Source organism: Phoca vitulina, unplaced genomic scaffold, assembly GCF_004348235.1.
Source record: "Phoca vitulina isolate PV1807 unplaced genomic scaffold, GSC_HSeal_1.0 scaffold8, whole genome shotgun sequence".
NCBI classification, from domain to species: Eukaryota; Metazoa; Chordata; class Mammalia; order Carnivora; family Phocidae; genus Phoca; species Phoca vitulina.
The window spans coordinates 909,655-930,730 of NW_022589711.1; the positions used below are offsets into that span (position 1 = coordinate 909,655).

The 21,076-nt window shown below is 32.5% G+C and overlaps 1 protein-coding gene and 1 non-coding gene across 3 annotated transcripts in view; one reads left to right on the top strand and one right to left on the bottom strand.

Moving 5' to 3' along the window:
- Positions 1–21,076, bottom strand: part of NCAM2 (neural cell adhesion molecule 2) — a 517,778-nt gene that overhangs the window by 151,874 nt on the left and 344,828 nt on the right. For both annotated transcript variants that reach the window (XM_032406278.1, XM_032406279.1), the window contains exons 7-8: positions 13,022–13,182; positions 10,440–10,585 (exon numbers count right to left, since the gene is read on the bottom strand). In XM_032406278.1, the coding sequence (XP_032262169.1) occupies positions 10,440–10,585; positions 13,022–13,182 (307 nt within the window). The remainder of the gene's footprint in view (positions 1–10,439; positions 10,586–13,021; positions 13,183–21,076) is intronic.
- On the top strand, positions 8,786–8,890 carry LOC116634159. The gene has a single exon (XR_004299872.1). It is a non-coding gene; the product is annotated as a U6 spliceosomal RNA (small nuclear RNA).

A 21,076-nucleotide genomic window follows, 5' to 3' on the forward strand; every position in this document is an offset into this window, starting at 1 on the left:
ATCAACTGAAGTCGATGTAGGATAAAGTATTTATAAGAAAATATATTTTCTGCTACAAAGCCATAGTAAAATCACTTTCAGTATATAAATAACATTTTTCCCCAAAACAGTTCCTGTAAAATTGTGAGCTACTGTTATATCATCTTACAAACCTGATGGCAGTTTTTTCAAGTAGAAATTCTTAATAACACGTTTAAAAATAATAGTTCATTAATAAATAATGGTTTTTAAAGAACAATGACATTTTTATTTTTAAGATATTTCACAGAATTTTCTCAAAAGTAGTTTTTAAAAGGATACGTTGAACTTACGACTTGACTTTTTTGATAATTGTTATTCAAACTGTGGGCTGGAAAAGAAATTTCAGGAAGCTGTAAATGATTAAAAACCCACCTCTGAGCAAGCTCAGTAGCAACCAGGAAGATTTCCAACCTGCCTAATTATATTCTACCACCTACATCAGATAGGGAATAGAAGTATCCATTTTGCCTATTGCCCAGCAGGGACTTATAATATGCTCTCAGAGCACTAGTATGAAAAAATGCATTAGGAGAACCTAAAAAATGTCATTCAAATACAAAATCCTTCAGAAAAGCCCATTATCTCTACAAAGAGGGAAAAAAATGCAGGCATTAAAATCTACAGGTGCCAAGAATATGTGTTCTTTGGCATTCTTCTCTACAATCAGAAATTGACTTTTTCTTCCCAAAGATATTACCAAAGTAGTCTTAACTTTCCTTATAAGTGAGTTGTATGGAAAAGCTTTATAGAAGAAGGAGACTGCAAATACACTGCCTCACAATACTAAGCCATTAGAAAATCATAAGCTGAAAATTAGTAAATAATTTAAAAAAGAGCTTAGCATTGGAATAAAAACTGTATATTAAAATGTGTGGTTTTCCACTTAATTGATAAAAGATTTATAGAATAAGGAAATGGTAGAGGTTGATGGGGACTTACTGTATAAACAATGGAACCGTACCTTTGAAAAATATGGCAATTTACCTGATATGAGAGAGCAGGTAAATGGCAAATCTAAGAATTACAATAAAGAATCAATGTTATAACTACTACATAACACTAATTCATTAGACTGTATTTTATATGAACTGAGAATACCAAAGCTAACATGGTTAGGAACCCATGGGTTCTGCAAATGATTCTTTTTATGTATCTTACTCTATGGGTAGCTCTTTGAGATCCTCTAAAGCAACATCACATCAAATAAAGGTATTTCCTTCAGACACTGATGATTTTGCAAATTACGCTAGAGAAATTCAAGAGACTGGGCATTCTCTCATTTGAAATTTAATAATTTCATTATCTGTAATTCCTGATTCATGAAAAGTTTATGCCTTTTAATAACTTCCCCTCATTTCACATAGGATTACCCACCTTAAGCAAATGGCTAGTTCAACTATATGTATGGATGTCTTTAAAATACTTGAACAAATATATCATCACTGCTCTTTCAATTATTTACTAAAACATTCTATTGATTTTATTTGCCTATTTGTTTTTTTACATTATACTTCTCACCTTGACCTATATTCCTGTGTTTTTGTTTTGTTTTATTGGTCTTAGAATCAGGCACTAAAAATTGCCCATAATTGCATACCAAAATGCATCTTCTAGGTTTGGTAAAAAGGTATAAATAAAATTCATCATAAAAGCGATAAAAATACAGCTGTAAAAAATTTGCCCAGAAGTACAGCTACTTAAAAGATATATAAAAGATACTTACATACTGTCCTTCATACTTAAAGATGATGCTATAAATATGCCATCACCTTTTAGTTTTTCATTTCACTAGAGCATTTATAATAAAGTACAGATATTTGAAACTCTACAGTCTCTTCTTTTTAAATCAATAATTATGGGTTTGTTGATCTCATTTTGTTAACTACTATTTAAAGAGGAAAAGAAAGTTGAAAATATTATATTTTTCATTATAATACAAAGGTGCTGCTAATTTTACCATTACTTTTGTTTTTGTTTTTGTTTTTTAAATCAGAGTCTAAGCAATTTTTATCAGCCTGGAGCAAACTGAGTGGAGATATTCTGATGAGAGCAGACCTACTTTCCAACCTGCATGAATACACAGACCAGTCAGAAGGACAAGTTGAACTGGGTCTGTAATAGCACAGAAAAATATGCCAAAGCTATATCTGTAGTCTTGTAAAAGTTCACTTACATTAAACTCAAAATTGGTATTTTGGATGTGAAAATTGCATAATTCAAAATTGCATATTCATAAGGAAAAGACTACTGATTTTAAATACGCTTTCATTCCAACTCCCCTCCTAAGTTGTATGCACCATAAAACAGAAAACTTTTTTTTCACTGCTGCATTCTTTGTGCCTAGCATAGTTCATGCAAACATAACAGCTCTCAGTAGTATTTGCTGATAGTTGTTAAATGAATTTGGGTAAGTGATAAAGAAAACATTAGTCATATAAAATCCTATCACTTTAAAGATTATTTTACTGCTTACATTTTATGAAATTTATCTTTTCAGGAAGTCATATTTGCTTTAGAGTTAAAAAAAAAGAGAAACACAAGAAAAGGTTAATGTAATCTTCACATTTTAAATATAAAAAATCTAAGAATTTTCAGTGTAGTTTTTCATGTGATGTGAAACATCCACTCCATTACCTTCTGCCTTTCATTAAAAGGCATTATCATTTTTTAAAACAGGAAGTTTCCTTAGGTCCAAAGCTGTACATGGACAATAAGGAATAATATCCTAAAACATAAAACAATAACCTAATAATGAATGCAGTCATGTAATAATAAATATATGCTGAGATATTTAAATTGTTATAAAATTTAAAACAACATATTTTGTTCAGGTAGTTGTATGAAAGAACTGCCTATCTTTATTATTGCCAGAAATCCCTTTGACCTGGTATTTTAGTCTGCAAGAGCATTTTAAGTATTGTCCAGATCACAGTGCCTAAATACATGGAGAAAATTGTTCACCATTTCTACACTATTAAAATAGAAAGGGACATTTCAAAAACTATGACTTTTGTACATAAGTGCAAAACTAAATGTTAAACTATTCATGCTTAGTAATTTTAATCTTAAATTTCAGTTTAAATACATCTATGTGAAGTAACAAAAAGTATGGACTTAAAATATGAAAGTTAATATAGAATCAGGTTGCTCTCGGGCGCCTGGGTGGCTCAGTTGGTTAAGCGACTGCCTTCGGCTCAGGTCATGATCCTGGAGTCCCTGGATCAAGTCCCGCATCGGGCTCCCTGCTCGTCAGGGAGTCTGCTTCTCCCTCTGACCCTCCCCCCTCTCATGTGCTTGCTCTCTCTCATTCTCTCTCTCTCAAATAAATAAATAAAAAATCTTTAAAAAAAAAAAAAAAAAAAAAAAAAGAATCAGGTTGCTCTCTTGGACACAGACACATTTTTCAAAACAAATGTAAAAGAACAGAAAATCCTATTATTTTAATCACAAAGTTTTGAACTGATCTAAACTCAGACCATGACTAGAATTTGATGTTTCACTTCAGCAAAAATAAGAAGAAATTGTTTTTGAGGTTAACCACTCCGCTTTATGTATTGAGTTTATTGGCATCATTTTGAAAGGACCACTTGGTATTATGGACTGAAACTAAATGAGTTCCTGTCACTATGATTTGTAATCTCTTTAGCCTTTGATTAATAATGAAGTATATTTATTTACTGGAGGGAAGTGCTTGGTCCCATCAATAGGAGGACAGAGAATGGGTTTCTGTCCTAATCAGAATATGTTTGAATGTGCTCCAGTCCCCAAAATTTCATTACTACACTTTATATCATGATAATTCAAAGTATGTTTGAAAAGCAGTTATTTTAAGAGTATAGTCTGTGTTCCAGTGAAGGTACACATGCTAGGTTTGTATGACTTTGAAAAACAATTTTTATTTTATAGTTTTATACTTATTTAATGATATTTAAAAGTATAACTAGTGTATATTCATACTTTTGATTCCACTGATATTTTTGGGCAGGATTAGAATAAATGAAAAACTAATTCAATTTAAAGAAAAAAATTAAGTGTATAACAGGCAGCCCATGAATACAAAAGAGTTGAAGTCAAGCAGAGAAAGACAATTATCATATGGTTTCACTCATACGTGAAATACAAAAAAAAACAGCACAGAGGATCATAGGGGAAGGGAGGGAAAACTGGAAAACAGAATGGGAAGAAATAAGAGATGGAAACAAACCATGAGAGACTCTTGATTCAGGGAAACAAACTGAGGGTTGCTGGAGGGAAGGGAGATGGGGGGATGGGGTAACTGGGTGATGGGCATTAAGGAGGGCACGTGATGTGATGAGCACTGGGTGTTATATGAAACTGATGAATCAGTGAACATTACATCTGAAACTAATGATGTACTATATATTGGCTAATCGAATTTAATAAAAAAAGAAAAAGAGAAAGATGAGCTGTCGAATGACTGAAATTTGAGAAATTCTGCTTTAAGAGAGTTATAACTTACTGCTATACATTTCAAATACTTCTTATTCAATGTAGGGTGGGATTAATTTCTAGTAGAGGAAGGCCTATAATTTACTATGCAGGACAAGTTTACTAGGAATAAAATAATTACAGATTCTGTATCTTAAGAGTAGATAAGTGGCACATGTGAGATGTCATCTCCCACATAATATTATAAGCACTTTATAATTATTATATAAAACATTCTATTCATATAGGCGGGTTTGCATGCCTGTTATGTTTACCATTTTATAAGAATTCTAGAAGTAAAAATCACTCCCTGTAGATCTTTTTACTTCCGTTTACTCTTAAAATAACAAGTAACAATATGTCTTTAAAAAATGTTTAAAAGACACCAGGTTTATCAGATGACTATGAAATCATATTTTGAAAATTTATAGACAAGGCACTTTAAGTAATCTTGCTTTGTGGAGTGTGGCATCTTTTTTTTCTTCCCATTTTAATGACCTGTTTAGCCTTTCTTACAATATGAAAGAGTCTATTTAGAATCAATATTTATTGCTATGTAATGTGGGATGTCTACGTGGGCCCAAAAGAAGGCAAAAAATGAATCGCTTCTTAAAGAAGAAAATTTGGGGGTGGGGGAGAAGACAGACCCGAGAGAGCAGAAAGAAATCTGTGATATTTTGTGTTTCATAAGAAGAAGGACCAGCTTTTCTTTAGCATAAGAATCTATCCTCACCCAAGATAGGAAGTTTGAGCCCTCATCTATGCTTCCCTGCAGGGATGGAGATTGACATCAAACATACAGTGAGTGAGATGAATATGCAAATGCAGATTCTGGACATTGTCAACTTCCATGAGGGATGTGATATATAGTTACAAGATCTTGAATTGATATTGCTAGAGATGATTTTCTAGTAAATTCTACATATAGTTATGTCATAGAAGCACAATCTATAACAGCTATAACACCATTCTACTGTTGTGTTATTCATACAGGACATACGACCATGCTCACGTAATTTTTTTTATCTGGTTCCCTTTGTGACAGCAGTCATTAACAGGGAATTAATATAATCATTTTCTCATGCATAAAATATCTGAAGACTGGATACCTCCAAGGACAAGAGAAACTAACACTTTTAAGATGTTTGATTTGTGTCTGGGATATTGTTATGTAGACTTTCATTTCATCTTCCAAAACTTTTTACAGGGAGATCTTATTATCTTGATTTAGACATGCAAAAACTGGTCAGATATAAGAAGTAATATCATGAATGATGCACCAAAATGACAAAATTAGGATTAAACTTTGATTTGTGTGACATTTTGCATGACTTCTCATACTAATTCATCAATACTTATAATCTTACATATACTAACATTTATTGATTAATAAGAATGATAAGAAGGAATGATCTAAAGAAACTGGTTCAAAATAGATGACAGGTATTAATGCCAGGGACTCTGTCAAACACTGTAGAAGCATCACTTTATATAATCGGTAGATCAACTCTGTGAAAGAAGCATGGTTTTATTTTAAAAATAGAGATTTTTTTTATTATTATGTTATGTTAATCACCATACATTACATCATTAGTTTTTGATGTTAAAAATAGAGATTTTAATATAAAAATTAGATTGCTTAGTTTATAAATTACAAAGCAATTTATAAGTTTTAATTCATGGCTGTTTTATATTCTGCAACAATAGCTTTGGTTTTTGTCCTATACTTTATTATATATGTTTAAATATTATTCAGATTATGTGTATAGTATCTATTAAATGAAGAAGCTAGGCATTTCTGATTTTTATAAACAAATGTATCTTAAGATGATTCCAAAATCATGTGCTAGTATTAAGCTGTCAGTGTAATGAATTTCTGGATAACCCTGGTAAATCAATATTTTTATAGAGAATCATAAATAATAAGTTGCACTAAAGTGCCTAGAAATTTTCAATAAATGGGTAATTAAAAGTTAGTGAAAACTGTGAAATTTCTTTAACAATAAAATGATGAACAAAATGTTATTCCGAAATAACAATGAATATTAAGAAACAATCTTTAAAGCAAGTGAATATTCTTTTTCTTACATATTACACATATTTTTGAAATTTTCTGAAGTTGTAAAAATTACATATACTATTTTAAATGTAGATAAGATGCATTAAAGTGGGTTAGATGAAAGAGTCGTGTGTTTAAAAGAACTCTAAGCACCATATTTTTTGTTGTCATTTCTGAAGGATGCCATATTATGCAAGGATATTTTATGGTATACTAATATACATAGTTCAATCATTCTACAAAACTATAGATACAGAAAACATATACATGTGAGCAATTTGAGGTACCTCATGATGTCCACTTTGCTGAGACTCCCCAAATTCCTGATCCACAAAATCATGAGCAAAAGAAAATGGTTGTTTTGTTCCACTACATTTTGGGGTCATTTACCATGCAGTAAGAATACCAGAAGTTAAATTGTGACAATGTATATACAGTGCTTTTAAGATGTTATAGATATAAAGTTTTTTGGGCAGTGAACACTTCTCACGGACACCTAACATTTATTCCATGGGAAGGGAGCTCTGTGAACATACCAGTTCTGGACTTTCCAACTCCTTAATTACTCTTCCCCATGAGAACCAGGCCGATGTTTGATTGGTAACTATGGGGGCATCATACTGAATATGCATTTCCTAGCTGCACTTTTTTATTTTCAGAAAGGACCTTCCTGTAGAGACCACAGGTTCTCCCTTGCACTCAGCCACGATGGTAACCTTAGCAGTGATACCTAGTTTCCCATAGTGGGGAGCTACAAGGTCTAATTCTACGCAGGACTGTGCTGGGTAGGTCTATCTAATTCTCTAGTATGGTATAAGAACATTAACTGACCTGCAGATTTAAGCCACATGACATTTTATCCCCATTTATTTCTTTTGTCTTATCTGGTGATTGAAAATTTAGGCAAGGAAAGGGGATACTATTAATTGAGATCCCATCCTTTGAAAATCTACACTGATGACCATATTTGCTAAGCGCACGGTCATAGTTTTGGATGAAGTTATTAGTATGAGCCACATTTCATTGATGCTGTTTCATGTTATGACCTACACAATGAGCAGTTTCATCAAAACTTTGATAGTGTATGCATGATGGGAAGTTTGATTTGTTTTGTTCCGTATTTCCCAAGCCCCTATCAGGTGCCAAGTAATCTGTTAAGAGCATTTTTCTGTTGACAGGATTAGCTATTAAATTTCATGTGACTTAGGGAATTGTTTTCCAGAGTATGGCCTGAAGTCAATCCATATACCAACCTTCTGAGTTTATTAAATATGTCCTTCTAGGTCCTGTGTTAAACATACTAAGTCAACCTCGGGGAATGGGATTCTAGAAAGCGCATTTTAACAGGATCTCCAAGTGATTCTTGTGGAAAATACAATCTTATACTTTCCATGACAAGAGAGATATGATCTGAAAATACTCTGTGATAGTGTTTAATCAAACCTTAGGTACCAGACTTTATGGAGCCAATAACAACTAGAATTTATTCAGAATAACAGAAACAAGATAAACTATGCTTTGAAAATTGTGTAATATGACAGAGTGATATAATAAAAAAAAGTTTATTGAATATTTACAAAATGTAAAGAGTTTGGTATACTCCTCAGATTTCTTATACTTTTAAGGAAAGAAAATATTATTATTCACATTTTAAAGATGAAGAAACTCATATTAATAAGACTTCAGATAATATTGTCAAATGGCAGAGCTGAGATTTAAACTAGATATGCCTTACTTCAAAGCTCGGGTCAACCATTCAGTTTTTGAATTTTGGCTGTTGAAAAAAATAGTAATGTTAGGAGAAAGGAGGCTTACCATGCAGAAAATAAGATATGAATCTTAAAATGATTTTGGAGAAATGTTATGATAGAAAGTGAATAACCTTAATTTCTTTATCAACTGGATAAAAGTTACATTTGGAAAAACAAAAGCATATATGGGTTTCTATGATTGTTTTGTAGCAAATAAACCAAATAAAAAATAAAAGATGAGTATTTTAACAGAGAAAGTTCTATTCAAACAAAGCTAGTTAGTTATTCTTCAGAACTACTAGAGAAGAAATTTCTGCATATGGCTTTGAGTGGTCTGGGGTTTACAGTGTATAAAAAAATATCACAGCCTTCTGGTTATTTGATAACTTTTCATGATAAAATAACTGAATATAATGTATCTCTCATCGTTGGTATACACATTAGGAAACATCTATTAAATGAGAGTAAACACATCTTTAAGATGAGAACTTTTAGATGCTGGCTGGCTCACTTCAGCAGCACATATACTAAAATTGGAATGATACAGAGAAGATTAGAATGGACCCTGTGTAAGGATGACATGCAAATTCGTGAAAACTTCCATATATTTAAATAACTTTACATCAAACCATTGATCAATAAACAGCTACTAATGAAAAAAAAAGATGAGAACTTTTAGGAGTTTTACAGTGGACAAGAATATAATGAAAGCATGAGTTAGGTATATGAAGGTATAATTAATAAGGGCTTATAGACATGAAAATCACTATTCTTGACAGATCTTGTCTATAGAAATGTACTAAATTGACAGAAAAACAGTTACAGTTTTATATATCTAATTTTTTTATAATTTAAAATAATTTTATGAAAATATAACTACTTTCAGATTTGACAACTGTGCCTTAATAATATTTGTGATTTTCTGTTAAGAAAATATTAAAGCAAAGTTTGTATGGCTTCTCTGGGTTGTCAGGAGATATTTTATAAATTTGATTTTCAATTTGTACATATAAAATAAGTATATCAAAATAGTATAACTATTACCAAAAAAGATATACTCTCTTAAAAATGTCATCATGAGGAGGAAATGAGGCAAAGAAATGTGATATATAGATATATATATATATGAATACATATCATGTACATCTTATATATATATGATACATACATATATACATATCATATATGTGAATACAATTCTTGCAAAGAATAAATAGTAAATAGGCAAGGAGATGGCTGTTTTGTCAATTCATGGAGTTAGCATATTGTTCAAAACCACATGATGAGTTGGAGGGATAGAAAATGCCTTTCAGATAAATAGGTTTCAAATTTTTCTGCTATCAGTGTTGGTAAGTCAAAGGTACTTATATTGCAGAAATCACTCTTTCGTAGAACTTGGTTTAAATTAATGAAAGATTTAAAGGGGTTTTCTTTAATATTAAGAAAAGAGATCTGTAAGCTTAATCTTACCCTCTTTTACACGTGTGAAATGTCAATTCATCATATCACTAATTCACTATGTTTTCCTTTCTGTTTCACTTTTGTCCATACATGGGAGTTTTATACAAATAATTATGAAAAGTAACAATAATGAAAATCTATTAATTTGTGAGTAATTTGAATGCATTCTGGTGACAGGTCGCCAATTTACATAGGAATGACAATTGCCAAAATGCTGTGTTTTGGTGTGCTTCTGCTTATTTCTCTTTATTATATTCTAAATTACATGAAAGCAAAAACCTAACTTACCACTGCACAAAGACAATTCTAAAGCGTAAAGAGTTAATGGTGACAGCAGACTCTGGTGAACTGGAATGACTTTCATTTTCACAGCAAGGGGTGGGGGGGGCTAAAATTACAATAACAAAATTTATAGATTCAATGTATGCCGAAAGTCCATGTAAGCGAACTTAAGAACACCAACAACCTAAGATTGTGTGGCTTAATGAAGAACATCTTTAAATATCACACTTTCACTTTTTTCTCCTCCACTTTATTTTTAGGCTGACTGTGGTAGAGTTACCTTTTTAAAATTTAAGCCATTTCTTGCATTCCTACAAATTACTTGGTAAACTGGAGTCCAGTGTGAGAGTAAATAATATGCAAAACTCTGAGAATACAATGGTATTGAAAATCACTATATATTGAGTTCCTATTACCTTATCGCCTTCGGAAAATGTGATGCCATCTAGTGCTCTTTTCCAAGTGATTTCTGGAAGAGGCTCCCCTTCTGCTTCACATATAAGTGTGACTTGACCATCCTCATACGTAGTCTCATTTTTGAGCTGTATTATGTGAGGCTGTACTGTAAAGAATATATACATTACTCAATCTGTATGGGAGGAAAATACTACCATTCAGACTCAAAAGCCATAGTGGGCATTTAAGTCCACATTAGTGGAGTATAGAATTATTATATTATATTATATTATATTATATTATATTATATTATATTATAATATAATATACATTATAACTTTGTAGCAGTTACAGCAGCATGCTTTGCTTTAAAGTTGTGCCAAGAGACTCACAAAGGACAGGAGAAAAAGCTTCAGAAAATAATTCTCATCAATTATCATAGAGATAATTTGAAGTGGCTTACAAGCCAACATACAAATTATAATTCCTTTTGAAATTTTGTAATTTAAAAGACTTATTTTTTCCTCTCTTAAAGCTACAAAATAAAAATTTTCTCTTTTAAAGCCACATGGTACCTGTTTATGAGTGTGTGTGTGTTTACGTGTGACATCTGCTTATTTAGTGATTATCTCTTAAGCTTTAAAAATAATCTCACCCAAGAAGAAAATGATTGTATCTTGAATATGTAGTTAAGTATAATTATGTACAATATTTAAAATATTTATGAAGTAAATATATATATATATATATATATACATTAGTTTCTTATATTATCCCAATCAACTTATTTTTACTTCAATTTATTTTAACAATATTTTAGGCATGGTAGCTAATCATTTCTTTATAATTATGACTTCAGTAATGAGAAAATACATTATTTCTACTTATTTAAATTATTTTTATATTAAAAATTATCTCCATCCACAAAATTACATGATACCACAGAACTATATGATTGTAAAGTCTGTATTATCTGCATTTCTTTAATTTTTACATGATAGAACTTAAAAGGGATAAAAGCCAGCATTTGGTGTTTTAGAAAAGTAACAGTTTATTTAATCTTTAAATGCAATTAATCATGGGATATAAATAAGTTGTTTTTAATCTTAGAAAACTAGGTTCCTAATATTGGAAATATGGCATGTATAATTTTTAACAACTCAGTGTTTACTCCATTGACTTTAATGGATTTAGTTGGATTTCTACTATATATATTTGATTTTGTTTCTAACACAATGCAAATTTGTTTAGTGTTACTATAAAAAAGTGATTACAACAGTGAGGTACCATATCATGAAGTATTTTCCATTTGAAAAGATAAAAATATTAGAATCTTTCTTTTATCTCTTTGTTTTCACTCACTGCCATCTGATTTAAAAAACAACAACAAATTACTGTATAGTATTTCATTACAGCTCTCTGATGTAAATTGAGAATATCTACCCTTTGGAATTATCTCAGAAACTATCATTTTTAATTAATTAATTTATTTTTATACTGAGTCATACTTATTTAGTGTAGGTTCTACAGAGAACAATCTTGTTAAGTGGGGAATACTGCTAGAATGAGTTAAGGGTTTCTATAATTTCTAACAGTTTTAAGTTTATTTACTCTTTCCTCTACATGAATCGTGGTCCTTCTTATTCTCACAGAATTATCTTCCTTTCTTCCCACCTCCCCTCTTTGTTGTGAAAGCATTTTGATAACAGTGTTTATTAAATGCTATCAATGCATACAATTTCGTGTTATGCTTTTTAAAGACAATGATATATTCCAAATACACTAGTAAAATTGCTTTTATTCTTACAAACATAATGGAAGCTAAATCAATCTAAAACAAAAAAAAAACACCTTACTAATTCTTCAGTTTCTGTAAGTTCCCCAAAGAAGGCAATATGGCTCTTGGTAAATATGGAAGATATTAATATTATATTTCCTTTTAATAGAATGAAAAGGGAGTATTTTCTTATAGTTACAGGTCAATATTTCCTAATTATAGCTTTATGGATGTGTTGTTTTGAAGTATATTAAAAGTACAACTAATCTCAACATGTGTCATTCAAAGATTTATGAAGACCAACCCATATATATATGTAAATATAAATTATCTGTAAGTTATAACAGATTCCCAGTATGTGTAATTAAAGGAATTTTCTTCCATCTTCTGTTATCAGTCAGCCAATATTTTATAAGAATATACATGTATCGGGGCGCCTGGGTGGCTCAGTCATTAAGCGTCTGCCTTCGGCTCAGGTCATGGTCCCAGGGTCCTGGGATCGAGCCCCGCATCAGGCTCCCTGCTCCGCGGGAAGCCTGCTTCTCCCTCTCCCACTCCCCCTGCTTGTGTTCCCTCTCTCACTGTGTTTCTCTCTGTCAAATAAATAAATAAAATCTTTAAAAAAAAAAAAAAAAAGAATATACATGTATCATTTCATGTAATTCTTAAAATAATTCTATCTGGTAGCTGCAATGCTAAAATATATTTCAGATGAGAAAACAGATTTAATTTTAGAAAGTTAGTGACATATAAGTGACAGAGTAGAATTTGACTCAGACCTCCCTCTAGACATCATAATTTTAACCACTATGCTATAATACTTACCAAAGACCTGAAGAAATGCCTGCTTTTCATCTTCTCCTGCTTTATTTGTGGCCCTGCAGATATAAGGACCCCCATCACTATTAATTATGTTCCTGACAGTGAGTTCTGTATTGCTTCCTTTCAATATGTACTTCTCATTTTCTTCAATGAACTTTCCATTCCTAAAGAAGAAAACAGAGGTTGATCTTCATAAATCTGACTTCATAACTCAGGAGGAAATTGTACTCAATTTTTTGATCAGTAGTTGTCAATCATTACATGGCTTTGGATAGACAAAGCTATATTCTAATCACAAGTATACTTTTAGTAGCTCAGTATAACTCAATTTTATTAGATATTAAAATTATACTTGAAAATTGCTTGAATTTAGAGACAAGAATAACATTTGAGCTGCTGAAATCTTAACACTGATCTTAGGCAAAGAAAAGCATATTGGTTCAATTTTTACTTTGATTATTAGCAAAAAAAAATTTTGTTTTGCTGATTTTAATTCCATATACACTTTTTATGTTGGTGAGTCAACACATATTTATTTACTAGGTCCCTAGGACGCATTTAACAGAATTTCTATGGAAACATCCTTTAAAGAAGTTTCAAAGTAAACGTAATTTAAACATGTCACCAATTTATATTGCAAATAAGTACTACCAATAGGAGGGTAACATGAAACAATTATGTGCAAATGCAGTTAGAGAAATAATGCTGAATATGATGATTTAATTCATTAATGAGAAGAAACCACTTTTCTTAGATATGTTCCCTCTTAGACATAAATAATTTGCAATATTTTCTAAGTTCTTTCTGAGTTGAAATAGTCTTCACTCTCCTCCAGTTCTAGTTTTTGTTATCTATAAAAACGATGTCTTTCAAACTTTTTCTATAATAACTTACAGTAAGAAAGGCCTTAAATATATTTAAATCTTAAATAATTTCTACAATTCCCCTTAATATGTGTGAAACCTTCTTACACTGTATATTCCCTTCCATTCTTGTTTATTCCCCTCATTTCCTCTTCCTCCTTCTCTTTTTCTTTCTCCTTTAGCTTTCCTTCTATATTTTTCTTATAATGGTATTTTGAAGGATTGAATTGATTGTAAGGCCCACTAATGTAAAACCTTTAGGATCTGTCCTTAGGGGATGGGATATCTATTTGTCCATACAAGTTTAAATTAAAAAAAAAAAATCTCTGAAAGGATTATAACAAATATTTCCTAGAATGAAAGAGAACATTTCTTCAATACACTAAATGATCTTTCCAGTGAATTCCGGTTTCACTTTCCAGGAAGCATTGGCACATATCCTAATATAATACTTATCCTTCTATGACTCATTAACATCTGTTTTTCCGGTTTCTATCAACATCTTTAAAGATATCATGAAATGTGCAAAAATTACAGAAGAGTGGGGTGCAAAAGCAGTTTGTACAATACTAATACTATATATATGTATATATATATTGCTCTGTATTTTTAATGTTCTTTTCATATTTTTATTAATCTAAAACTTGTAACAACTAAAAATGATGTTTCAGCAATTTTGTCTAGAATATAACGTACAGATAGAACTTTCACAGCAATTAGTGATACAATATATTTCTTACTCTAGTCAATAGAAAGTATTAATTTGTAGAACAACAACAACAACAACAATAATAATACCCTAGAATTTTAAGCAATTTATAGCTTATAAAACTCTTTCCTTATATATTCTACCTGGTTCAAACTCACAATTAGCTCATATGTCCATTTTCTTTCCTACCCTCATTCACAGATTACAGAACTAAAATTGCAAGTATGATTTTCCCATCCCTGAAATCATAGATGAAGACATCTAGATTTACACAGTAATATAAGCAGCAGATTAACTAAATTCTAGTGTTCTTTCTAATAAAGAGAGTTATTTCCCTACCTCATTTGGAATATTGTGCTAAATGTTTGAAGTACAACAAATGAGTGAGACATGGCTACCTATCATGAAGAATTCATAATATGATTGGCAGTAACAGCAGTAACAGAGGATAAGGTAGATTCCATTAATGAATTTATTCATAAGTTTTTGTATGTTGGGTAGGTGCAAAGAAGGATCTACCATAGTAGGAGAGAAGGAAAAAGAACATGGGTAAAATACTCTGGAAATTTTCATGGGAAAAAACATTTATGATTTGGGCTCTGAAGTACATGGTTAGACATTGAAGAGATTTAGAGGAAATCAATATGTAAAGACTATGTTCCCTTCAAGAGCTCAATTTAAAAATATCAGCAAGGCATATAACCAAAGTAATAGTTCTTTAAAACCTCTCTCCTAATAAACTTATGATATAGGATATACTTGTTTTTATACACAGTCCACTTCTGAGGAATGCCATGTCTGAAAAAGACTCCCAAAGAGTTCTGACAGAATTCTGTAAGCCTATACTTACTCTCTAACTACCCCTTTTCTAAGCATAAGAAAGTAAGGATTAGAATCAGGGAATTAGTGGAAATGAAAAAGAAGAGAGGATAATTCCACTTTTAACCATAATGGAGTAAAAGGGACCATATCTACCCTCCAACTGTAAACAGCAACCAACAATGGACACAGATTAAATAACAGTTTTCAAACTGTTTCAAACTAATCAACAAGTAGTTCATGACAGTGACCTCTGAAGATCACCATAGTTACTTGAAGAGAGTTTCCAAGCTGTAGCTCCATAGAGGGAGAACCCAAACTCAGCCAGGCAGAGTTATCAGTTGGAGGAGGTTAAAGTAACTAGAATTTGTGGATCAGAGAACATAAGAAAAGACAGCTGCACAAGAAAGAGGGTAGAGATCTGCAGTGCATTCCCAACCATCTTTAACTAAGGACTGATTTAGTGACTGCATGCCAGTAAGGCTTTTCCAGCATAGGAAAAGAACCATTGGAAAAGATAAAGCACAACAATCCCAGAACCAGGAATAATTTGCCTCTCAACCATCCAGAGTATAAAGACTTCTTAAAACGCAGGAGATTTAGTCACCTCTTCAGAAGAATATTGCTTCAGTAATGGAACTACATTAACCCGAGGCTGAAGGTTGCTCTGGATCCACTAAAAAAGTCTAAAAGCAATCGTTATGTTAAGAAAAAAAAAAAAAAGAAGAAGAAGAAGAAGATAGCAGGAGGGGAAGAATGAAGGGGGGGAATCGGAGGAGGAGACGAACCATGAGAGACGATGGACTCTGAAAAACAAACTGAGGGTTCTAGAGGGGAGGGGGATGAGAGGATGGGTTAGCCTGATGATGGGTATTAAAGAGGGCACGTTCTGCATGGAGCACTGGGTGTTATGCACAAACAATGAATCACGGAACTACATCAAAAACTAATGATGTAATGTATGGTGATTAACATAACAATAAAAAAATTTTAAAAAAAGCAATCATTAGATGATCAAATTTTTCCGAAGTTACTTACTATATCTAAAAATAGAGTAAGGGAATACAAGAATATCCAGTATTCCAAAACATAAAATCATTAATACCTGGCACTCAATCAAAAATTACCAGGATAGTATATAAGTGGGAAAATATGACACATAATAAGGAGAAGATTCAATCAATTAAAAAGATACAGAAATGACACCAATGATAGAATTAGGAGAAAAGACTGTTAAAATAAATATTAGAATATATTCTATATGTTCAAGGAAGTAAAATATGAGCATTGTAAGAGGAGTGGAAGAAAAGAGAAAGTCCTCTATCATAGTATGCACAGTAAATATTGAGTAAATGAATGGGTGGTTCAAGATGATGTTGTAGAAAGATCCTGAACTCAACACCTCCCATGGACACACCAAATCTTCAGCTACACAAAGATCAATTCCCCTTGAAATATACCTGAAAACTAGCTTAAGAGCTTCTCCACAACAAAAGATAAAAGGGCTACATTGAGACAGTAAGAGAGGCAGAGACATAATCTTGCTAAAATCCCTACCCTCAACATGGCAAATCACTGTTTAGGGGGACCTCACAGTTTCTCCCTGAGGAGTGAGGGGCTTATACCCCATATCAGGCACCCCAACCCTTGGGGTTTACACTGGAGAGATGAACACCCAAAATATCTGACTCTGCAAAGCAAAAGGGCTTATACCCTGGACATCCAAAAGGCTGTGATAAATGGAAAGGCTGCTTTTAAAGGTCTTACAGACTTACCCCAGGAATCTCCAAAAAAAATGTAGTTTGGAAAGCACCGTTCTATATGCAATGGACATTCATTACTATGCGCTGGAGACACAGGGGTCTGGTAGGATTTTCTCGAGGGGAGAAGATGCCGGCAAGCACCATTTTTGCATTCTCATTCAACCTTGCTAGTATTGTAGGGATTGTCCCACATGGCCCTGCTGCAGCTGCTCTCCCATAGCCCTGCTGCTGCTGCCTGGCTTGCCCTACCCACACGCTCTGGTGGCCCTACTACTGCCAGGGAGCTCACTCCTGTCCTGGGCCCCCTCTGTGCTCCCCCATAGCCTCTCTGAAGCCAGCAGGCTCACCCTGCCCACATGTTGTATCTCCCTGGGCCCCACTGCAGCAAGTGGCTCATTCCACCCTTGTGCTCTCCCCTATTAAGAATAAATCAGACTACATAGGTTAGCACAAAGTTCAAGATACAACCAAGAACTAAGGCAAGGTTGAACAAAAAGTTTCATCGCCTACACAAGGCCACTCCTTCTAGAATGGGAGAGATAGCTGTTCCACCTAATACACAGAAACAAAAATATAGAGAAAAACAAAATGAGAAAACAAGAATACATTCCAAATAAAAAGAACAACATAAAAATAGAAAAGAAAAAAAAAAATCCTTGTTGAAATGGAGATAAGTAATTTACCTGACAAAGAGTTCAATAAATCATAAAGATGCTCACTGAATTGGGAGAAGAATGGACGAACACAGTGGAAACGTCAAACAAAGAGACAGAAAATATATGAAAGTATCAAACAGAAGTCATGGAACTGAAGAATACAATAACTGACCTGAAAAAAACACACTAAAGAATTTCAACCACAGTTTGGATGAAGCAGAAGAACAGATCAGCAACCTGGAAGACAGGGCAATGGAACTTATCCAAAAGGAACAGCAACAACAATAACAACAAAAACAAAAAGAATTTTAAAAAGTGAAGATAGCTCATGGGACCTATGGAACAACATCAAGTGGAGTAACATTCACATTATAGGGTCCCAAAAGGAGAAGAGAAAGAGACAGAAAACTTATTTGAGGAAATAATGGCTGACAACTTAACCAACCTAAGGAAGGAAATAGACATCCAGGCCCAGGAAGCACAGAGAGTTCCAAAATAGATGAATCCAAAGAGCTCCACATCATAACACGTTATAATTAAAATGTCAAAATTTAAAGAAAAAGAAAATCTTAAAGGCAGCTAGAGAACAACTTGGTACATATGAAGAAACCTCATAAGGCTATTAGCTGATTCTTCACCATAAACTCTGCAAGCCACAAGAGAATGGCATGATATATTCAAAGTGCTAAAAGGAAAACTTCCAAACAAGAATATTCTACCCAGCAAGGCTATCATGCAGAATAAAGGAGAGACACACTTTTCCAGATAAGCAAAAGCTAATGGATTTCACACCACTAGACCAGCCTTGCAAGAAATGTTAAAGGTACCTCCTTAAGCTAAAAAGAAGAGGTACTAGCTAATAACAAGAAAACGTATGAAAGTAAAAATCTGATTGGAAAAGGCAAATATATTAAAGATCGTGGATTAACACTTAAAAACTTACAATGAAATTTAAAAGACAAAGATAGTAAAACCAACTGTAACTACAATAATTTGTCAAGGTATACACAAAATAAAAAGATGTAACGTATGACATCAGAAACATAAAACCTGGGGTGGGGGAGAAAAAATCTAGAGTCCTTAATGTGTTTTCAAAACTTACATTGCTCTCAACTTAAACTGCTATATATGCAGTCTGTTATATGTGTGCCTCACAAAGCAAAAACCTGTATAGTAGATACACAAAAGATAATGGGAGAGGAATCTAAACACAACACTAAAAAAAGGTATCAAACCACAAGGGAAGACAGAAAGAGAAGAAAGGAACAAAGAGGAACTATAAACCATCCAGAAAACAAGGAACAGAATGGCACTAAGTACCTAGCTATCAATAATTACTTTAAATGCAAATGACTAAATTCTCCAATCAAAAGACATACAGTGGCTGAATGGATAAAACAAGACCTATTGATATGTTGCCTATAAGAGACCCACTTCAGATCTAAGGGCACACAGAGATTTAAAGTGAAGGGACAGAAAAAGATATTCCATGCAAATGAAAATGAAAACAAAGCTAGCATAGCTATACTTATATCAGACAAAATAATGACTTTAAAAGAAAAATACTATACAAAAAGACAAGGAAGGGCATTATGTAATGATAAAAGGGTCATTCGAAAAAGAGGATATAACATTTGTAAATAATTATGCACCCGAAATAGGACCACCGAAATACATATAGCAAGTATTAACAGACCTGAAGGTATAAATTGACAGCAATATAATAGTAGTAGAGGATTTTAATACCTCATTCATACCAATAGATCTATCATCCAGACAGAAAATCAATAAGGAAACACTGGCCTTACACAACACATTAGACCAGATGGACGTAATAGATATATATACAGAATAGTCCATCGAAAAGCAGTAGAATACACATTCTTCTCAAGTGTACATGGAATATTCTCCAGGGTAAATGGCATTAGGCCACAAACAAGTCTCAATACATTTAAGAAGACTGAAATCATACCAAGCATCTTTTCTGACCACAATGATATGAAACTAGAAATCAATTACAAGAAGAAAACTGGAAAAATCCCATAGAAAAAAAAAAGGAGATCCTGCCATTTGTGACAACACAGATGGACCTTAGAAGTATTATGCTAAGTGATATAAGTCAGACAGAGAAAGATAAATACCATATGATTTTACTTACACATGGAACCTAAAAAACAAAAGAAATGAACAAACACAACAATCTCATGGATACAGAGAATGGACTGGTGGATGTCAAAGGGGAAGGCAGTTAGGGGGTGGGTGAAATCGGTGAAGGGAAAACATCATATGGTGACAGATGGTAACCAGAGTTATTGTGGTGATCACTTCGTAATGTATACAAAAATCAAATTATTATGATGTATACCTGAAACTAATAATGCTATATACCAATTTTACCTCAAAAATAAAGTACTCCATCAAACTTAAAGAGAGAAAAAATAGAATGATGAAAAATACTCTGGTAGATTTGAAGGCAGATTAAACATTGCGAAAGAAAAAAATCAATGAACTTGAAAATATATCAATATAATTTGTGAACTTAAAGACATGAAGAATTGAAAACAGAGATAAAAGGACTCAAAGTTCTATCTGGTATCATTTTATTCCTAAACAAAGTTCTTTAATAATTTTTATAATACTGATCTGATGCTGATAAATGTTTGTACGTGTAACAGAGCTTCAAAAGACATAGAACAAAACAGAGAGAACTGAGCACAGAAATAGACAATAGTTGTCAAATCAGTAAGGGTATAGAAGATGTTAATACGAATCAACTTGCTGACCTATTTGATATTTAGAGACTACTCCATACAATGAATATATATATATATATATATATATATATATATATATATGTTTTTTTTTTTTTTTTTTTAAAGATTTTATTTATTTATTTGACAGAGAGATAGAGAGAACAAGTAGGCAGAGAGGCAGGCGGAGGGAGAGGGAGAAGCAGGCACCCCGGCGAGCAGGGAGCCCGATGCGGGGCTCGATCCCAGGACCCTGGGATCATGACCTGAGCCGAAGGCAGCTGCTTAACTAACTGAGCCACCCAGGCGCCCCTATATATATGTTTATATATAAATGTTCTGTAAAATATAGATCATAAAATGAGACCCAATAAATTTAAATAAATTGATATCATACAAGGTATGTTTTTGACAATTAAGGAATTTGGTTAGAAACTAGTAGCAGAAATACATATGAAATATACCCAAATATTTGGAAACAAATCAGCAACTTTCTAA